The 19,592-nt window shown below is 43.7% G+C and overlaps 1 protein-coding gene across 14 annotated transcripts in view; it reads right to left on the reverse strand.

Moving 5' to 3' along the window:
• CFAP61 (cilia and flagella associated protein 61) overlaps positions 1-19,592 on the reverse strand; it is a 96,391-nt gene that overhangs the window by 53,376 nt on the left and 23,423 nt on the right. For all 14 annotated transcript variants that reach the window (XR_004239279.1, XR_004239278.1, XR_004239277.1 and 11 more), the window contains 5 exons: positions 17,518-17,644; positions 17,110-17,187; positions 15,657-15,863; positions 13,681-13,815; positions 1,144-1,271 (listed from right to left, as the gene is read on the reverse strand). Coding sequence is in view for 7 of the 14 variants with exons in the window: in XM_032104358.1 (XP_031960249.1) it covers positions 1,144-1,271; positions 13,681-13,815; positions 15,657-15,863; positions 17,110-17,187; positions 17,518-17,644 (675 nt within the window). In the remaining 7 variants the exon portion in view is untranslated. The remainder of the gene's footprint in view (positions 1-1,143; positions 1,272-13,680; positions 13,816-15,656; positions 15,864-17,109; positions 17,188-17,517; positions 17,645-19,592) is intronic.

The raw sequence follows: 19,592 nt of genomic DNA on the forward strand, positions 1-19,592 counted from the left end.
GCAATGCCTGCAAAGGCCTGTTCACTACAGACAGGCTCAGCTGACACACCTGGAGCACAAACACGCTTTGGCTTCCCCACAGTGCTTTATAACAAAATGGCAGCAACAAACAGCGCAGGGTGAGTAACAAGAAAGGGGTTAGAAGCTCTGAAGTGCATGTTTAGCTGAATTTGGGATGGCACTGAAAGCCTAGAAGGTGCTGAGAACAGGAGGATGAGAGGACACTATTTACCCTGAGATCGGTTGTTTTACAGGAAGTCAAGAACTAAGAGAAGGGCAAGAAGCAGAATTTTTTTTCTGCACTCCTCCAGCAATACAACATCTATAAAGCTCTTCAACTTACTATTCTCTTGATGTATTGAAAATGTAACTTGTGATGTTATCAATGGTTGTTGGCTTAATTGGAAAAAGAAAAGGTGGAATTTTCCATTCTCTGCCTCCCATAAAAGCACCAGACTCTTTCAGTTCTTGCTGCATTTTGTTGTAAGAATCATGTTCAGAATTTAACTTTTATATTCACTTCTGCAAGTCTTTAATGACATTTCTAGTATGCGTGGTTAAACTCTGCAGAAAACACCAACTGCATCAAAGGAACTGCATTCTCAGGGTGTGACTCCCCAGCAAGCCCCTGAAACTGCCATGGAGCAGGTACAACAGTGAGACGCCAGAGAGAGCACCCTGTCCTTGTGTTGGGAAGGCTGCTAAACAGCAGAACTCACCCACTGGTTTCCCTGCCTTAGACTTGGGGAAGGGGGGATTCAGACAGGTTTGGGATCCCACCAGGCACGACTGGCTTTAAAGGTCAATAATGCTTGGGAGCACAGGCAAAGGGCCATTGACTCCACCTCCCCCCACAAGACTGTGGTTTAAGAACAATGGCCAAAGCGACTTTAGGTGTTTTCAATTCTCATTTTCAGAGTGGCTTCACCTTAAGGATCCACGTGCAACTCGGAGTTGCTTGGAATCCTGTGAGTCCCAAGGCATCCAGGACACCAGCATCCATCCCTACATCCGCAGGTGCTCAGACCTTTAACACTGACTACTGAGATGGACCCAAGGAATGCTTTAAATGCAAGAAACAACCCCCTTCATACAAAAGGGAACACATCCTTTTCAGCAAAAGAAATAAAATAAAAAACTTACCAAAAAATCAGCGTTTCCAGAAAAGAGATTCCAACATCGGATGCACCAACCACCACAATTCTAGTGTTGATACACACTTTCGATTCCAGCACCAGCTTTCGATTTGTGTGGTTCAAAGAATAATTCAGCTGAAAAAAATATGTAAGACATAGAAATGCATTAAAAAAATAGTTGAATGCCTGCTAGGAATCATTAAACTCTCAGTGATACATTATCTTGCATTGACACAAAACTTCTTATGGCTCACTGACATGACTAACACCATTTTTCTGTGTGTGGCACCAGATAAGTGGTACTAAGATAGGTGGAATATGTACACGTTTACTAGGTCACAGAAAATTACAAGAGCTCAATGGTCTGGCTTCTCCTGAGCAGGATGCGCTGGAATCCTTGCAGGAAAGGACAAAACATTGCCTCTGCTATCACTCACTGCCATTTATCAAACGCCTCAGGAACTTGCATTTACATACTGCTAAGGCCATTTTTATATCTCATAGAGCAGTTTTTACACTTGCTGGTTTATTTATGGAAATGGTTTTACTTGTAAATTGATTAGGAACTTCTATTTGAGTGTCTTTGTGTTTAATTGAAAACTCCCTTTCCAAAACAATCCTTCTCTTTTCTTAAATACAGAGCAGCTACCTGGAAAGCCAGGTTGCCACATGAGTAAATGAGTACCTCAACGTCACTGGGATCAATGCACCAGTCACAAATCTTACTGCAACGTTGGTAGTTACCGATTTCCACACCACTTCATTCACACTCTGGCTAAGGGAATAAACTCCATGTGGTTTTTTTTCCCACGTGTCTCTAGGTCTCGCTACCTGAGATTCTCCAAACAAATATACAGCTAAGAGACAAGAGATACCATTGCATTTGACAATTTTTTTTTTTCACTTTGACTATGTTAAGTTTTCACATTTCTGATGAAAGACACAGAAATACTTTCCACCTCGCAGTTTGCATTTCTCCTATTGCTCTGGGTTGCCTACATTCCCATTTCACAGAATGGGTAACTGCAGGTTCATAAAAACTGAACCACTTTTGTTATTTGTCAGAAACTTCTTCAATAAATTCCTGCTGTGACACTTAGGAAGGAAGCAATCTAAGGCTTCTAACAGGTTTTCCTCTACTACAAATAGGAAACAGCACTAATAAAATTAAGTCCTCTAAATTCCTCCTATGAATGTACAGTTGAAATATATTCCCTATGTATCAGCTGACAGAGTAACTCAATAGATGAAGAGTAAGTACTTTCTTTTAAAGCTGTGGTAATTACACATGCCCTCTCAATAAGTACACGGCACACTGAGATCCCCAAGAGATCTTTCATGCCTTGTCTTTGCACTGGTGGAGCTCCACAGCTGGGGTTTCAGCACAGCCCCACCACACTGTGGAACTCACGGAGTGCTGTCCTGTCCCTTATGGAAGCACTATGGATCAATTCCCTGCCAAATGGCATGACTGCATAGCAAGTCATTTAGAATGTGGCAAAACTGTATGTCACCTTTGGTCAGGCAACGTTATTTTTTACTGCCAGATAAATGTTCTTTGAGTTGCAGTTCACCACAGTGCAACGATGACATCCAGTGGTGAGCCAGATTCATCTCAGGGACTGGACTGCCCTGGGAAAATTCCAGAAGATATCTCAAAAAGTACGCCAGCCCAGGGTGGCTGCTTAACGGAGGTCAGCTGTGTGGCAGCCAGCACACGCCCACAATGAAGAATGCCTGGGCAAGGGACAGAACCACCCTGCTGCTCCAGGGTTATACAGGACATAGGCAAGTCCCTACAGAGAACCTCCATAATCCCATTCAAAGCCACTGCTTTCAAACATGGTTGAACACTCCTTACAGAAGGATCTGCCAGCAAAAAGGATTTTAATCATAAATTAGACTATGTCTGTAACACTTCCACATTTCAGAAACTGAAAAAGCCTTCTGTATTTCCCTGAAAGTGTACATCTTTAGAAGAGATTTTAGGAAACGAGAAGAACCAATGCCAAGTATTACAGACATCCCTCACTACTTAAAATCAAACTCTGACCGTGTTTCTTATATAACACACTGAATGGTTATGCCCCAGCTACATGAGTTGTTGCTCTGCCAGTGCTGACACGTGTGGAGCTCTCCCAGCCCCACAATCAGGCGTGGAGGACACTGTGCCCTCACCTCAGTATTCACATTCCCAGGATTGGCAGACAGCAACTCTGCCAGGCTGGGTTTTGCTCCACACATGGACTTGCAACTTTCTAGAAAAGCAATGACTTCCGGAGGAAAAACCATTAAGCAATGTTTGTGCTGAAACGTGGCTTTTAATAAATTCATAGAACAGTAAAAAACATGGAAAGAAACTACTTGTAATGTACCTAACCAATGAAAATAGGCAGGAATGCCAGCAGCAAACAGCATAAACCCAACAGGCCTCTCGGCAACACCATGCTCAAACATCTCCTTCTACTGCTGTGCTGGTGGTTTATTTTAATGCTCTGCAGCAATAAAAGCAGGAATACAATTTCCCTAGGAAGAGTTGTGTCTAATTCATGAAATGGCTTCTGTATCAGTGACACAAAGGCAGCCTATGAGCAGAGTATAACCCTTTTTGTTCCCCGCACAATGGCCCCAACACCAACAGCTGTCATGCTCCAGAAATCACCTTTCTACAGCTAAGTACGCTAAACAGCCCTGGGGAGTAAGGAATTAGGTGGATTGGTCCCATAATACCACCTATTTTAACCAAATGTCAGGACAAATGGCTACACGTGTTCCCCAGAGGGGTAATCAGACATCGTAATTGATAGGTCAATAGCAAACTAACATGTTTATTTTGTATCCAATCTATTAAATAAACCAGCAATCGTTAACTAATGCAAGGCGAAAAGCATTAATTGCCATTGGTAGAAAAAGCATACGAAGCCCAGAAAAGAGGATTTTCTTTGGTTATCAAGTGATTATTTGGAGTACTGGCATCCCTGCCCTCCCAACGCTGCTCCCATCTAGGGGCAGAGGGACAGCGGAGCTGGCAGTGGTGGCCACTGGCAGTGGTGGCCCTTTGGCATCAGATCATGGGGCTATTCCTGCACATGGACACCCAATGACATCATCCAGAGGCCTTCAAACCAGACCTCGTTAAAACGCTGATGCAGTCCCCAGACACTGACAACACACACCCTGCATGGGAACCATGGCTTTCACTGATGATCTCACAGCACAACATGGGCCAGAGCAGGATTCATTTATGGCATCCAGAATTCACACATCCTGCTACTCCAAGCAACCAAAGGAAAAAGAGACATGAAATACTGATAAGGTTTCAGCAAACATTATTTCCTTTGCACTTTCCAACTATGTACAGCTTCACGTCCAGCTCTCCTGCCTGGTTTGCACATGCCTTGGGAATGGATTTGTGGTACATTTACTCGCTATTTTACATTATTTATTGATGGTACAAACTCACATCCAGAATACTTTGAGGTTCCTTTTAGTTCTGTTTTTAAACGTTGGACCCTGGGCCAGCTGAAGGTTTTCTGTATGTATTTATTATAATTGTTCTACAACCAGTCAGGGTTTATGGCAAACGTTAGCTTCATTATAAGAAAAAACCATGGAAATTGAACACCCAAAAATGTAAAAACAAAAATCTGGACAAAGGATTTCAGCCCTGACAGGAAGAGAACAGCACTCTGTTCTGAATTGGGCACTGGAAAGTCTATCCCAGTAACACTCAGTAGCGTGTCAGAGCTGCTGCACTCCTCTCTGGGACTCCTCATGCAAAGGCTCCCTAACACTGCAGAATTCGCAGCATCACAGAATCCTTTAGGTTGGAAAAGACCTCTAAGGCCATCAAGTCTGACCATTAAACTTAGACTTGACTTTATTAGACCCTGAGGACTTAGGCCTTGCCCAGCTAAACACACTGAAGTGTTGGCTGCAGTTCAAGTATCTTGAAGTGGCCCACATTCAATAGGGCTGCTCAGGGCACTGCATGGCAAACATGGGGCTGACTCATTTGCTATGTTCTTGGCATCTCCACTGATCCCTCACTACTAATGGGAGGGGCCCTCCCAGCCCTGTCTTGTGGGATTCTACACCTGCCTGCAAAGCGTTGGTTTTACTTCAACATTTGTTACTGAGAAACAACAGTTACTGCTCTAGAGGATCCACACGATTTGAACTGTTTCTGTAAAAACCATCAGAAGCGATGAAAACAATTAACAAACCTGTTACGAGAGTAGTGCTGAGCTCAGCGACAGTGGCAGGCAAACAAGAAGGTGAGCAAACAGAGCTATTTTAATTTCAAGCTCCATTTGAACCACAAGTTAAAAAAAGAAACATCAATGTTTACCAAGGTGATATGAACAAAACTGATTGGAAAATGCATGCTTTTTCAGCCTGCATTAGGAATTGTTTTCTAAATACTAGCTACATTCCAAAAAGCCTCATTAGAAATCTCTGCAAACATGTTTTCAAAAGCTGTTTCCAAGCATTCACAGATTTATACAAACACCAGAAACAGAAGGAAAAGAAAACAGGAAAAGAAACAGTGATGAAGAGTGCAGCCTTAATCGTTTTGTCTTTGTCAAAGAACCCTTCTTCAAGAACTGTGGCTTGGTTAGATAACACCTTGCCTTTACAGAATATCTTCATCCACAGATCCCCAAGGCCTTCATGAATGAAGTCAGTATTATTACACCATTATTATGCCTATATGGGTAAATGCTGATCTTCAGCTTCTGGCAAAAGCCACCTCTATATTCATAACTAATCATATGCCAGTCCCTATGACTCCGTACGAAGCCAGGGATTTCCTGCTTAACTCCGACCAGCAGCAGAGGAGAGCAGAGCACGGACACATCTATTTAATTTCCTTGCAGAACCACCGTTACCATGGTAAAAAGCTGCTCTTTTTCCCTTTGAGCACTGACATTTGGATCCCCAGCCCAGAGAGGGCCGGGCAGTTCACACTCGTGTAAGGACCTGACGATTGCTTGCTGCTCTGCTTCAAAGGCCAAAGAAATGAACTCGGAATGGTGCCACTTTCAGAGAGCTCAGTTCTCCTCCGTTTTTCTGGGGAGAAAGGGAAGGACAAGAAGGCACAGGAACTCGATCAGAGCATTCAGGCTGGCAAGGGGGGTAAAGCACATGGCTGGCTCTAGTCCTCTGACAGCAGTCATTGCTACCCAGGTCATCTGTCTACGGCTTATTCTCCAAGGCAGAAGGAAAGAGAGCAGCAAATACAAACGTGGGTTTTGGCCAAGGACTGACGCCATAAGCTCCACATCCCTCTGAGAGAGGAACAGGCCTGTCAGCCCCTGGGGAAAGGAGCCCTATGGTAACCTCTGGCCTGAGCACAGGAACAGCAGCCAAGGGGCAGCCTGCACTGGTCTCTGGGAACACTGAGCCAGCCTGCAGAGGCAGCTGCCCACACACAGACACTCAGCAGTGACAGGAGCAGAGCCAGAGCTGAGAGCAGGCAGAGGCAACCTCACAGTGCCTGAGTACAGACTCAGGGCGACAGAGGCAGCAATTTAAATATACGGAACTCATTGAAAAACATAAGAGAGGTATAAAGTTAAAAGCTTGGGGGGGAAAAAAAAAAATCGTAACATTTCATACTGAAAATAATGAACACGAGGTAACAAATAATAGTCCAGGATATGAGGGGAGATTGATCAGTAGGGTCACAGAGTCAACGTTTTAGTGACAGCAGACATAGCTCTCCATTTTATAACAGTGAACATCACCTTTCTGTGGCAAAAATGTCTGCTTCCTCCTTACAAGCTGGAATTATCAATCTAACAAACGGCTTTGAAAAAGCTGTAAGCCAAGTCTGACCTGTTTGTAAGCAGAAGTGCCTATTTCAGCTTACTGCAAATGTCATTAACACCTGTACAGCACTGACACCACGCTTTCAAAACAAAGACAGGTCATCTTACTTTTAATTTCACACATGCACATAAGTGGTAAACACTCCTGTTAATGATGCCATCTGGTGCCTCCCATAACGGCGTGACACTCAGCCTTCCAAACAAAATGTAATGGCAGCATCGCACAAACCCCACTGACATTTACAGTGAGGAAATTTGTTATCAGCCTCGCTTCAGAACGCCTGTTTGTGTGCCTACTGGTGCTATAAAACCATCACCTTCACCAGCCAAGGGGAAGAAGAATAAATAATGGATTTTCATCCATGCATATACTACAAAAGCATTAAAAATTCATTACTCGAGCACACGAGCATCTTAAGCAACAGTTACTGCTTTAAAAATTAATACTACTCCCCTGGTTAAGTGAAAACTATCCACACCAAGCCTTTGTTTGTAATCCCAATGTCCACACACAAATTGTAACACAAAGGAACTCTGCTGTTTTAACTTTGATACATGAGCCTTGATATTTAAAAGGCAGGGAATTCTCTTGCCCATCCTCCCTAGGCTCTCTGCTATATTTGCTCTTTCTTATCTTAGTAGAGGCCTAATGATGAAAAAAAAAAAAAAAAACCCAAACCGTCAAAAACCTTCCATGTTTTAGCCATATTCAGTACATTCCAGTGCTTCAACTGCACATAAATAGAACTGAAACTGCCAAAATATACCCCCTAATTGCTACAGGTGTTCTACCAAGCCAGCACACACTTTGCTCCAAGGCAGACAGTGAGAGGGTAAAATAGCAGTGACTGCTTTCCCTGAGTTACTCCGGGCACTGCTGCCCCAGAAGCACCTCCAGGAGCAGAGCTGGCTGTTCCTGTGGTCATGCCCACAGACCAGGATGGGGAATGGCCAGTGCCCAGGATGGGCACACACTCCAAAGCAGAGGCTCTGGTGCTTCATAGCACTCGTGCCTGTCCCTCTCTCCACCTTCTGGGCATTTCTCTTTGGATAGGTAAGGTGACAAACCTCGTTCTACTCTCAGCTGCAGTCAGGAGCAAAGAGCTTTGTCTGCTCAGGATAGACTGCTCTGTGGTAGCCTCTGTGGACAGCCTCTCCCCCATGTTTAAAATCTGATTTTAAGTCCTTGTTTTTGTTACCTTCGAATTACAACTGATCTAAAATTTTCAAGCTGTACACTGCAGACTGGCTGGGACTGGACAGCAAGGTTTTGTTAACAGTCAGTCTATCAGTTCTGAGTCCTTTCTGCTTCTCTGCCTGCACAGCTCAAGGTGATGGCTTGTGCTAAGTCTGGGCACTAGTGAAAAGTTCAGGCAACTGGTAGTGAACTGGCCGAAACACCAGAAAGTAGAAGCCACAGAGAGTGAAACTCCCCAGGAGTTTGCTGGAGGGGACATCAGCATCTAGGGATGAATTTTCTATACAAACACTCATATAGATCGGTTTCATACCCTTTTTTTAAACGAGCTTCCCCACAAGAGAAAGTTTGTCAAGTTCAAAAATGTTTTAAATTTTTTTTTCTGGTTTTACCTGATAGCTAATTTCTCCTTTTCTTTTTACAAAACATGGTAAATATATACTGTTTTAAAGTACTGCAACTTTATAATGGACATAAAAAGCTCACAGAACAGAGAATCATCCAGGGTGGCTCCTACATTCATAAGTCATTTGAGTAGTGAACATACACAGCAATGGAACAAGTTGTAAAATGAATCTAAAAGCAAGGATTTATTTTCTCTCATGTTCTTGTTTTAATTACTATTTTAAACTGCTCTCAGGCCATTTATTCATAGCCTTTACCATAAGCATCATCATTGGAATCAGACAAACACAAAAATACCTCCACACTGCACTGGAAACTGTTGAGTTTGCAGTGCCTTGGCCTCCATTTTGCATTTGAACCTCACACTAAACTAACTAAATTTATACAACACTTCACAGGCTTCTGCAACTGTTCTGCCTTTTTATGAGCTGGAGCAGAAAAAACAATTCTGAACTGTGCAATAAAACCTGACAGCTTGAACACAGCCATGAAATAAAAATATAATAAACCCAATAGCATGAATAATAATAAAAGGGCAAAAACAAGGAAATAATTCAACAGATGTGTGACATTTTTGTTCTTCACTGTGGATCAGTTATTCTTGTTAATTATATCACCTATTCTTCCCTTACGTTGATAATTACATGAAGCAGATGGAGAACAGAATGCTCCCAGATGGTGAGAAAGCAAACAAGTTTATAAATTGTTTATTTATGAAGAAATAATTAAAAATTATTTCATTATCTATAGTTTTCTACTCCACCAATAATGACATGCACCGTGAAGGCCAGCAGCACTTTATAAGATATTCAGGATTCTGTTGTAACCAACTGTTTTTCGTGTAACGTGACTGCAGTGACTGACAGATGTGCAAACCACAATAATAATCTAATCTGTTTTAACGGCGAGGGAATTTAGAGTTTGAATCTTTGGATCTCCTGCCAGTTGGCGCTTCAGCGCCGGTTGCTGATCCAGAATACAAAAATCAGAGATTTCCTTTTGCTCTGGCACAGCTGTACAAAGTGTTTGATCTAATGAGCAGGCAGAAGCTCTGTCAGGTCTGTGCCCTGAACCCCAGTGCGGTAGATGTGTGGCCGATACAATTCTGAGCCAAGATGTGGCACCTCTGCCACACTTGCTACTCAACAGGTATGCCAAAGTCTGGACACTTCAGGACTGGATGCAAATCAGCAACTGAGCCATTCCAGGGGACTGCAATAGGAGACAGGCACACTTAACATCTCCTGCTTTGTGCTTTCTCAGTCCAGTCTTACCCAATTTATCCAAATCGCTTTAGCAGAGCAATGTGAGACAGAGTTTGGTAGGAACAGACACACAAAATCAGCAACAAAATGTATTTGCAATCTCAAGGCATAGGAAGAAGTAAGGAAGAATTTACAGCCCTTCAGGAAATGGAGCCACTGCTTGGGGAGTCACAGGGTTTCTGAGGCAAAGATGAAGCAGCACTGAGTTGTGGTTCAAGAGAAAGAGTGAAAAAACTTGTGATGACCTTAAAACCTATGGCGAAGTGTTCATGAAAAGGATGGCAAATAGGGGAGGAGCAGGGAGAGCTCCTAAGCTCTGTATTTCTCTGGAGTCATAGTCATTTTAGCAATAAGCTAAGAGGCAACACAAACCAAAAGCCTGTCTCAAACCAGAAACAAGATTGAGCCACAGGGAATGCCACAAGGGCCTGGGGAGAACAGGGCAAGTAGAGAACTGCAGGTAGATAGCCACACAGGTAGCAGTCAGCTGTGGGTTCATAGGGTAAGTTTCTGGAGTTTAAGAGTACATCTCTCCAGCTGACACCTAGCTCTGCCAGAGAGCCCACAGCAAGAAGGACCTATGCTTCCTTCAATAGCACAAGACACAGCTCGTGCTCCCTGCATGAGACAGGTGGGAGCAGTTCAGGAATCCGTGGGAGGGTGACACATGGCACTTCCCCCCTTGGTGGTTTTTCCAGACACCACAGAAGAATAGAGAGAGTTGACAGAGGGACAACAAGAACAAGTTATCCCACATTGTGCTTATCTGTCTGTAATAACTGATCCAGACCTACAGGAAAACCACCTCTCCAGCAGAGCCAAGATCCATCTGGACTGGCAGTGCTTGGGAATTCGCTGAGAGGAAAGCCTCTGTGGTTCAGATTGCTGCTTTCTCTTCTTTGGAAGAGAAAGGAAGAAGGAAGCAGGAAAGCGCCCGCGCATGTCCTGGTTGAGTTCTGTGCACTGGGTCCGTGCTTATGAGTGAATTCCCTTCATGCCCTAAGCAGGCTGGAATGTTCTGGGGAGACACAGACTGATGGAGCCCCAGGGCTCCCACCGCACACTCGCTGAGATACGAAGCCGCTAACAGCCCACAGACATCCACACACAAATTGTGAGCTGTGCCCCGACACAGAATGGCTGAGCTGCTCAACCCCAGGCTGTTACCGGGCAAAAAGACACTCTGCAGCTAGAGAAGGAAAGCAAGAGCTCGAGAAGGGCTGGAACAAGAGGAAGGCAGCTGAAAAAGCAATAGATGAGAGGCAGATGTTGATTTGTTGATTACTAGATATCAAGGGCATCTTCTGGGTATCAAAGCAAGAATATCACTACAATTATCTCCATTACAAGCAACAGACACTCAAGCAATCAGTTAGGGCAGGCAATCAATGAAAATTTTACATTTCTGAAATCAACCTGCATTTACAATCTTCATCTTGTAGCTCACGTGACAAATCCTGCCACTACTGCAGAGCCCTCTAGAGCTGCAATTACAGTGATAACCTGCCCTCCAGCTCTTGGGAACAAAGCGGGCATGGATTCGCCTCTGGAGGAGCTGCTTTCAAATAGGAGAGGGCAAAGCCCCCTCGGTTTAAACCAGCTTGGTGAGCTGGGATAGAGACACGGGATAAAGAAATGAGGAGTGGTCTCAAATGCCTGAAATCCCTGCTTGCCCAATCTCAACATCTCGCAAGATCCTGCCCTGATCTTGTTTAAAAGCACAAACCAAAGATGATAGGAGACATTTTCTCCTTCCTCCTCTGCAGGTGCTGGCCTCAGACATCTTCCCACTAATTCCTACTCCAGACTCTTTGTCTGCCTTTCACCTTTCTCCCTCTCTTCTCCACACTTTCCTCACAGCATTGTTCTCTCATGTCCTTCTCCCCTCACTTCCCAGCCCATGAGCATCTTCTACAACCAAAATCTGCTTCATCTTGTCTCAATGTATTTCATAAGGTGACAATTCTCAGCCTTTCCATTCTGCAGAGCTATCACATTTATCTCCTTGGTGGGACAGGTTGTTCTCTGCCTTACAGATTGCACCTTACTGTTTACAGTAGGTCTGAGAAGCCTTGTAATCACTACAAAAAGGCAGAAAGACAATATTGTGCCTACTGAAACTGGGTTGTATTAATTTACAAAACACACCGCAGTTAATTTGTAACTTCACTACAGGATTTGGCAGGGTAGTGCAAGATTATTGATGGGGATCAATCTTCCCTTACAAGGCATCTGAGCAGAGAGAGGGCAAGTGCCTTCTGCCTGGCTGCTACCCAAGGTCTAAAAGCAGCACCATCTCCTTACTCCTATGAGCACACTCAGTTCCCCGTGGCAGGCTGCTCCTCATGTTACAAAGCTTCCCAACGTATGGTGGCCAAAGGTCGCTTCATTCACTCGACAGAAGAGTCAATTTAGCTTTATATGGTTTCAAGTTCGTGGTATTTCAGAGAAGCCAGCAGCAGAAGCAGACTAGCTTTATCCTCAAGTTACCACCCAGCACTTAGCCCCAGATGTCCATTCTGATAGAGCACAGTCTGTCAAAAATCTATAATTCATGCAGAGACAGATGCACAGATACTTACACAGTGGCTGGCCTTGAGTTGGGGTTTTTCCAGTACAACTTCTTAGCAAAAATTTCACACATTCTATTAAATAGAAATTCGAATCTGAGATTTCAAACCCTTATGTCACTACCTACACAGAGAAACTCAGAAAACCTCAGGAGGAACCTGAGCAGACAAAAGATTTGCAAATCTTTCAAACACAGGAAGTATGTGATTTTCCAGCTTCAACAAAAATGCTAAGATGAGCTCTTTTAGTAAGAGAGCAATCACTTTAAAGATTAGGAATAAGAAGCAGTTTAAAGAAAAGCATCAGACAGTTTATTCTGCAGAGAAGAGAAGATAAAGGCAGGGATGCGCATGCGGAAGGAAGGCTGTTGAACAAAGCCAAACTCAGACCAACAGCCTCAGCCATGTTCTGGATTTCACTTTGCCAGCTGCTGCCTAATTAAGAGTTTTAGGTGCCAAAACCTACTGACTAACTGAGAAAAGGACAGCACTAAAAATATTATATGGAAGCCCATCTCAGCCAAGTGGAAGTTAGTAGACAGACATAAAGCTCCCTAATTATATTTCTCCACAAAATTACAACTACCTACTGAGAGAATCCATCACTAATTGTGGTTTTCCTAATATTTCAGCTTCACTAGTTACTCTTTTGAGGAATCACCTTCACGTCCAATTTTAGTTACTTAAAAATGTAACAGAATGAGGTGTAAGTTATTTAAAAAATGAAATTTTAGGAGCCTTTTCATTTAGAACCTCCAGACTGCACTAGTTCTTTGCAAATAAAACAGTTGGCTAGTGAAAACAACCTTTGCCTTTGCTGTTAAGTCATTTGGCGTTCTAAGGGTATCTCGTGCATGGAAGAAACCTGACTTTGGGACTGAAAAATAAAATGTACTTATGCAATTTCTACAGAAGGAGTCAAAAGCATGACATTGTCTTTTATCCGCTTGCGGAGCACAACACCTAAGTAGACCTAGCAGGAGCAAGGGCTCAGCAGTAGGCAGAGCATTTAGAAGGCGCTGGGAGGCCGTGACAAAGTGCTGCCATCGTGTCAGCATGGAGTGGGAAGGGCTCTGCTCCAGTGGGAACCGTGTGTGACGGGCTGCGGGCCCAGCCCAGCCAGGGCGCGCGGCAACGGAGCGGGATCGGCCGGCACGGCCGCTGTAATTAAGGAGCAGCCTATGAGCACGGGGAGGGTAATGCCAGCCCATCTGCCAAGCCCTGCACGAGCTGGCACCGTGCCTCCCGCCTGCTGCCGCTGCTGTCACCCACCTGATCCTTGGAGACCTGCTCCGACGGAGCGTTCACGCCAAGCTCTTCCAGAGGATAGACAATCTGTCGTCTCGGCCGCACGGGAGCCATGTAATGAAGGGCAGATGTCAGGGAATGGGCACAGGGACGCTGAAACTGAAAGACAGCGATCCATATTTCAGCAGAGAGAATGTCAGAGCAGTGCATCACAGATGTCTGCTGCATGGCTTTGCAAACACACAATTCTTAGCTCTGTTGGCTAAATCTGAGACAAAAATCAGCAAATAAACAAACATACTCAGAGCAGAGGAATGAATTGCAGATAATTCCTGACACTAATGAAGATAATTATGAGAGTAATTACATTACTATCTCTGTGGGAATGACAGATAAACAAGTGGTTTGGTTTATGGGATTTTTCAGCACAAGTATTTTCCCCAGGAGGATATTTTTCTCCATAGCGATCATGAATCAGCTTGATTTGACCTCATTAAGCTGTGTTATCTGCTCACTGCTAACCTTTGCTCGCTTGGCAAGGAACGCAGATGAATTTATATGGAAATTCTATACCGACTGAAATGTCTGGTTCATCCAAGTGATAAATGTTAATAAACTGGCAGAAATTTGAGATGAACAAAACCCTAATGCTCATCTGAGCAGCCTGGATCATTAGAAATAGCTGTATCTGTCTATTACAGCATGACTGGCTCTGGCGTAACTTACAACGTGAAAGGGAAGAAAATAAGAGAATTACAGGAAATACAGAATGAACATTAATGCAAACTAAATTACACTCAAGTGCCATTCCATCCACAAATATTAAAAACTTGAAGTTACTACATTGAGAATTAAGTAAAATACCACACTTACCACTTATTAGATAATAATATTAGATAAGCTAAAGTAACTTAGAGCAACTCTGTAGCCTGGTAGCCTGGAAACAGTCAACACAGGAATCACTGCTAAGATTTAACTTCTCTTCCATCCAGGGCCATTAAACTGCATTTCTGTGAGTGCCTCTTCAGAATGTGAGAACCTAATGCCACGCAGGAACATTGGCTCCTCACTGGAACACTTAGAACTCCACAAAAGTGCACAGGAAAACACATCCTTTTGCAAATGTACCCAAGTCTAACCTGTCAAAAGTTCACACATGAAAGTCAGCAGTGGTTTCAAAACCACCCGAACCACCACGGACAGAACCCATCTCAGTCACCATCTAAACACCAGGTGCCCAGTCCAGCCAGCCAGGCAGAAGCCCACGCTGGAGGTGAGTCTCCAGGGGAAAATTCCATCTATCCTGAGACAGGCAGCTATGACCGATGGATGAACTGCCCTCGGGATGCACCATGAGCTTCCATCAGTGGTGCCAGGAGCCCAGGCGATGGGGCTGAGCCAGACAGCAGCTTCACATGGCTACACAGGCTTGAAAATGTTACCTTGCACTCCCTTTTCTGACGTGAGACTGATGGCAAAACACATATGTGAGTATTGCTGAATTACGTTCTTCTTGGAGACGGATTTTCTCCATTAGAAGTTCAGTTCTTACCGTTATCCCGTGACACTTGCAGAAACACAAGTCCCCCTTCAAAAGCCAGTGAGGTGCCTAGATCCCACTGACTTTCGGTGAAACACAGTCTAGAGAACCTGAATCCCTTTGGAAGAGTTTTTATAAGCCACCTGGATGCATTTAAGATGATCCCCTTGCATTTACTCAGGCTACACTACCCTTGTGCTGGGCAGAGTGCCAAGGACATTTCCACTCTCTGCTCCCCCCGCCCCCTCACTTCCTGAAGACTGGTGGACACCACAGACCAGCCCTGCTACGCAAGAGCTGTGTCCATGGGTCCCGAATATGTCAAGCAGGAAGAAAGTACAGTTTGCTGCAGATTGCCAAGAAAATCCCTGTTTGCAGTCATTCACAGAAGCAAATAAAAAATAAAGTGAGAAAAGGTGCCAATATTTAGTACAAGAAATACAAATTACTTTTTCCTTACCTGGCCCTCCACACATTCTGGATAAACAGGGTAGTAAAGAGAAGATTTGTGACCCAAGCGAAGAATCTCCTTTAGAAAGTATTTTGTATAGTGATGAAATACAGGATTTAAGACAAAGTGGCAAAGATGTCCATGTTCCTCTTGCTGGTGATGATTAAAACGAATAAAGTCCTCAATGTTGTAGTGTGCTTGAATATACTCAATATCCTGGAAAATTAGGAATTTGTGAGTCAGCAGTGACCAGCAGCTACCTTGACAGGATTTGAGCAAACACCAACCAATGAGTCACTTTCTATCAATCAAGGAACTACATTGGAACACTGAAATCAAGTGTCTGTGAGAGCTGTTCTCAACTAAGGGCACTGACTGAACAGACTTTCCTTGAAAATCTTTTCATTGTATCAAAGCCTCTCCTTGCAGCTTGCCCGTATTTACAAGGACTGCACAGCTGACCCTTTCCCCACAACGTCTGATACAGGTTAACAGATATCCATGGAGGGGAAAAAAACCCCACCTGTTTTTCTGAGTTCAAGGCACGGAAGCCCAGGCTGTCCCTCTCACCAAACTCCAGCTGAGAAAGGGAATTCTACAGAGCAGAGCTGTGTAGAAATGCCCTCTGACAAGTGTTCCCTGTTGAAGTGATAACCTGATATTTTTGCACATTTATTCACTCAGTCTATCCTCTTAGCTCTTAATATAATCAAGAGAATTACTCTTGGAAACAGGAGTGACTCTTCTATTGTAAAAACTAAGCATTAGAACTGCTGAACAACCTAAAATCCACCTTTTCGGTCCTAGCAGAATACCACAAAAGTAAGACTTGGAGAATGTTTACTTTTCAATAATAATGTGCAATGTCTTCTATTACTCCATCAGAGAATAGGCTTTTTCTTTGTTTTCAAGTGCATGATTCACAATCGTTCAGAACCTACTGTTGGAGAAAAAAGTTATGAAAGCAAATCTAGAAGGAGAATTACTGCTCTTTGAAGGACTTGTGGCAAAGCTGCTCATTGACTTGGAAAGCAGAAGGTAAATAGGTGATTAAGCACGTATTTAGAGGCAGAATGGCTTTGTGCTAAAGCACCAAAACAGTGCAGGAGGAAAACTTTCAGGACACAGCAGCAGCTTATTGAAAATAACAGGATATTTTTTTTTATCTGTGTGTCAATCATTATCTACAAAAAGAGAAGCAATACAGTGGACACAGGCTGGAGAGAAGGGAGCTTCTAGAAGCAGCATTTTCACAGACGCTTTGTTAGGCACACATACAAGAAAATCCACTGCAAAACCATGTCCCTAAAAGACATATCTTTTAAATATCTCCAGGGATGGTGACTCCACCACTTCTCTGGGCAGCCTTTTCCATTACCTGATCATCTTTTCAAGCACAAAACTCAGCCTTTAGTGTGAAGACCAAGCACCACAAAGCTCACGGAACACAAACAGAATTTACCATTTCATCCCTAGTGACAGAAACACCAACGATTTGATCCAAAACTTCTGCTACAAAAGCCCGTACTGGCATCCCATCCTGCAAGGCAAAGGCAACAGACACGTATTTCCAATTCAGCAGAATCTCTTTTTAATGGTAACTGTGTATTTCACCACAGAGTTCCAGTTAAAACACCTTCCTCCCAGAGCACCTCCCAGGCACTATCCCGGTCTAGCCAGTCCGCTCCCCACGAGGGCCCTGTTTGAGCCAGGTGTTGCTGGACTCTGGACCACACAGACCTTTCCTCACTGAAGTTTCAGTTTGGATACAGCTGCTGCAGGAGTGCTACATGCTCAGCCACCACTTCAGTCCTGTGTTAAGTCCTGATCTTGGGACAGAACTGAACACATATCTGCAACAAATACTCACCGGATCTTTACGAGCCTCAGTGAATATCTTTGAGTCATTCCATATCTCTTCATCCAAGCTAAGAGTTTCAACGAGCATTTTGACACCCTGTAGGTCATCGATTGTTGCTTTTCTTACGTTAAATGACCTAAAAAAGGACAAAAATAAAAAAAGAAAGTTGACTCTGTGGCAAAATGAAAACAACTGCCAGGCTTAAGACAACGCATCCTTCACGAGTACCAACCACATCTTTCAGAAGCTGTAACTGATTGCCAAATGACTCTTGTTCCAAAGGCAGATATTAACCTATTGCATGGTAATAGAAAAGATCAGATTATTTACTTGAGACAACTCCAGAGTCCTGCTTTATCTGCTATTAAACACTCAGCCCAATCTGTAACTACAGGTATCACCTGTCTTCCAGTGAGTAAAAGTCAGCAATAAAGGGAGGCAAAGAACCCTAAAATGAACATGGAACCTGTAGCTGCACACTGCAGCACATGGGGAAAAAAGCAAGATAAAAACAGGGAAAGACAAGAAAAAATGAGAAAAGGAGAGAGAAAAAATAAAACTGAGACAAGTGTCATGGTATAAAGTAAAGCAGGAACATCAATTTCTCCAGGAACAGATTACCAATTTTTGTTTTAGGCTTTGATGCTTCAAACAGTAACACGTGAGGATAAACCTACATGACTGCAGTGCCTCTGCTAGGTGTGCAGTGCCAGTTAGCAATCACACAGCAGTGACGTGGTATCAAACTGCCTGTGCCACGCACGGAACATCGCACCTACAGACAGCAGTGACCTGGCACTCGGCTCACTTACAGACTGCCAGCAAACATCTTCCCACCTACTAATTAGGAAGAAAATTCACCTCACAGTGACAGTCTACAGCAGCTGAGGAGCTCTCCCAAAGTCTGTCAAAGGCAGCAACCCCTTCCTGGTTACACACAGCTCGTGTAACAAACACTTGTGGAGTGCTGTTCAAGAAGCTGAACTACAGCTTCAGTTCCAAGAAGTAAGTCCTTTCACCCACGGATGAAAACTTGCAATTCACGTAGTATAAGTTTTTTTATTCCTGTTCTTCTCACTTTCAATTTAAAGGTGGATGTACTGTTCTTCAGCCTCAGTCACACTGAGAGGCATTTTGTGGAATATGGATTTAATGAATAGCACTGGTACCTTAAAAACCCTAAATTTACCAAGATTCTGGTATGTTATGAAAAATTTCACAGTTCAATCCACTGACCATTTTTCAGCGCTCAAAAGCATACATTTGGTTACTAAATTACAAACTAATCCTGAACTTCCACAGCTTTTCACACATTTCCAGTGTAAATTCCAAGAGCCAACAAGTCCTGAGGACGACGGCCAGCAGGCCCAGCAACGTGGTTCTCTCTGCAGCCCCAGTGTGCCATTCTCCCGCCGCTCCCCAGCCCAGCTTTGCCCCCACCCATGCCCCAGAGAAGGCAGCTGTGCCTACAGGGAACTGCATCTCAAACATGACAAAACCAGAACATGTGAAAAGTTGAAACTGCGTTTCTTTTTTTAATAGGCAGATGCACCAGCTCCACCGTGAGTATGGAATACGGGAAGGACTAACCAACGTCTGTACTCATTTCTCTCCCAGCAATGAATTAACTCATTCTAGATCCTCAAGTCCTTTGACTGCTCAGAGACAAGGACACTATTATTATTATTATTATGCTTTTTAGTGAAAATTGAGGGAAAGTATCCATTAAGCACCTCAGCCTATGCCTTATCTATTTTTTTCTCCTTCACTGTTAAGTAGCAGACTCACAGCTCCATTTGCTGCACTCTTGCTTTTTGTGTACTTAACACTTTTTCTTATTCCTTTTACTGCCCGTACTAATCAGGAGCTCATTTTGTGCCTGTGCCTCTTCCGACTTTGCCCTTTCAAGTCTCCATACTCCCCTCTTCTTACCCTGTTTTTCTTTTAGTCCATTTTCTGTGACTTCCTTTTCACTTGCATGCTTTTGAAAGCCATAGGTGCAAGTACAATGTATTGATCTTTCACAGATTTTGGTTATTTCCAAAGAGTATCTGCCGCTGCACCCTGTGGGTTTTGTTCTGCAG

The sequence above is a fragment of the Corvus moneduloides genome, chromosome 3 (genome assembly GCF_009650955.1).
Source record: "Corvus moneduloides isolate bCorMon1 chromosome 3, bCorMon1.pri, whole genome shotgun sequence".
Taxonomy (NCBI): Eukaryota; Metazoa; Chordata; class Aves; order Passeriformes; family Corvidae; genus Corvus; species Corvus moneduloides.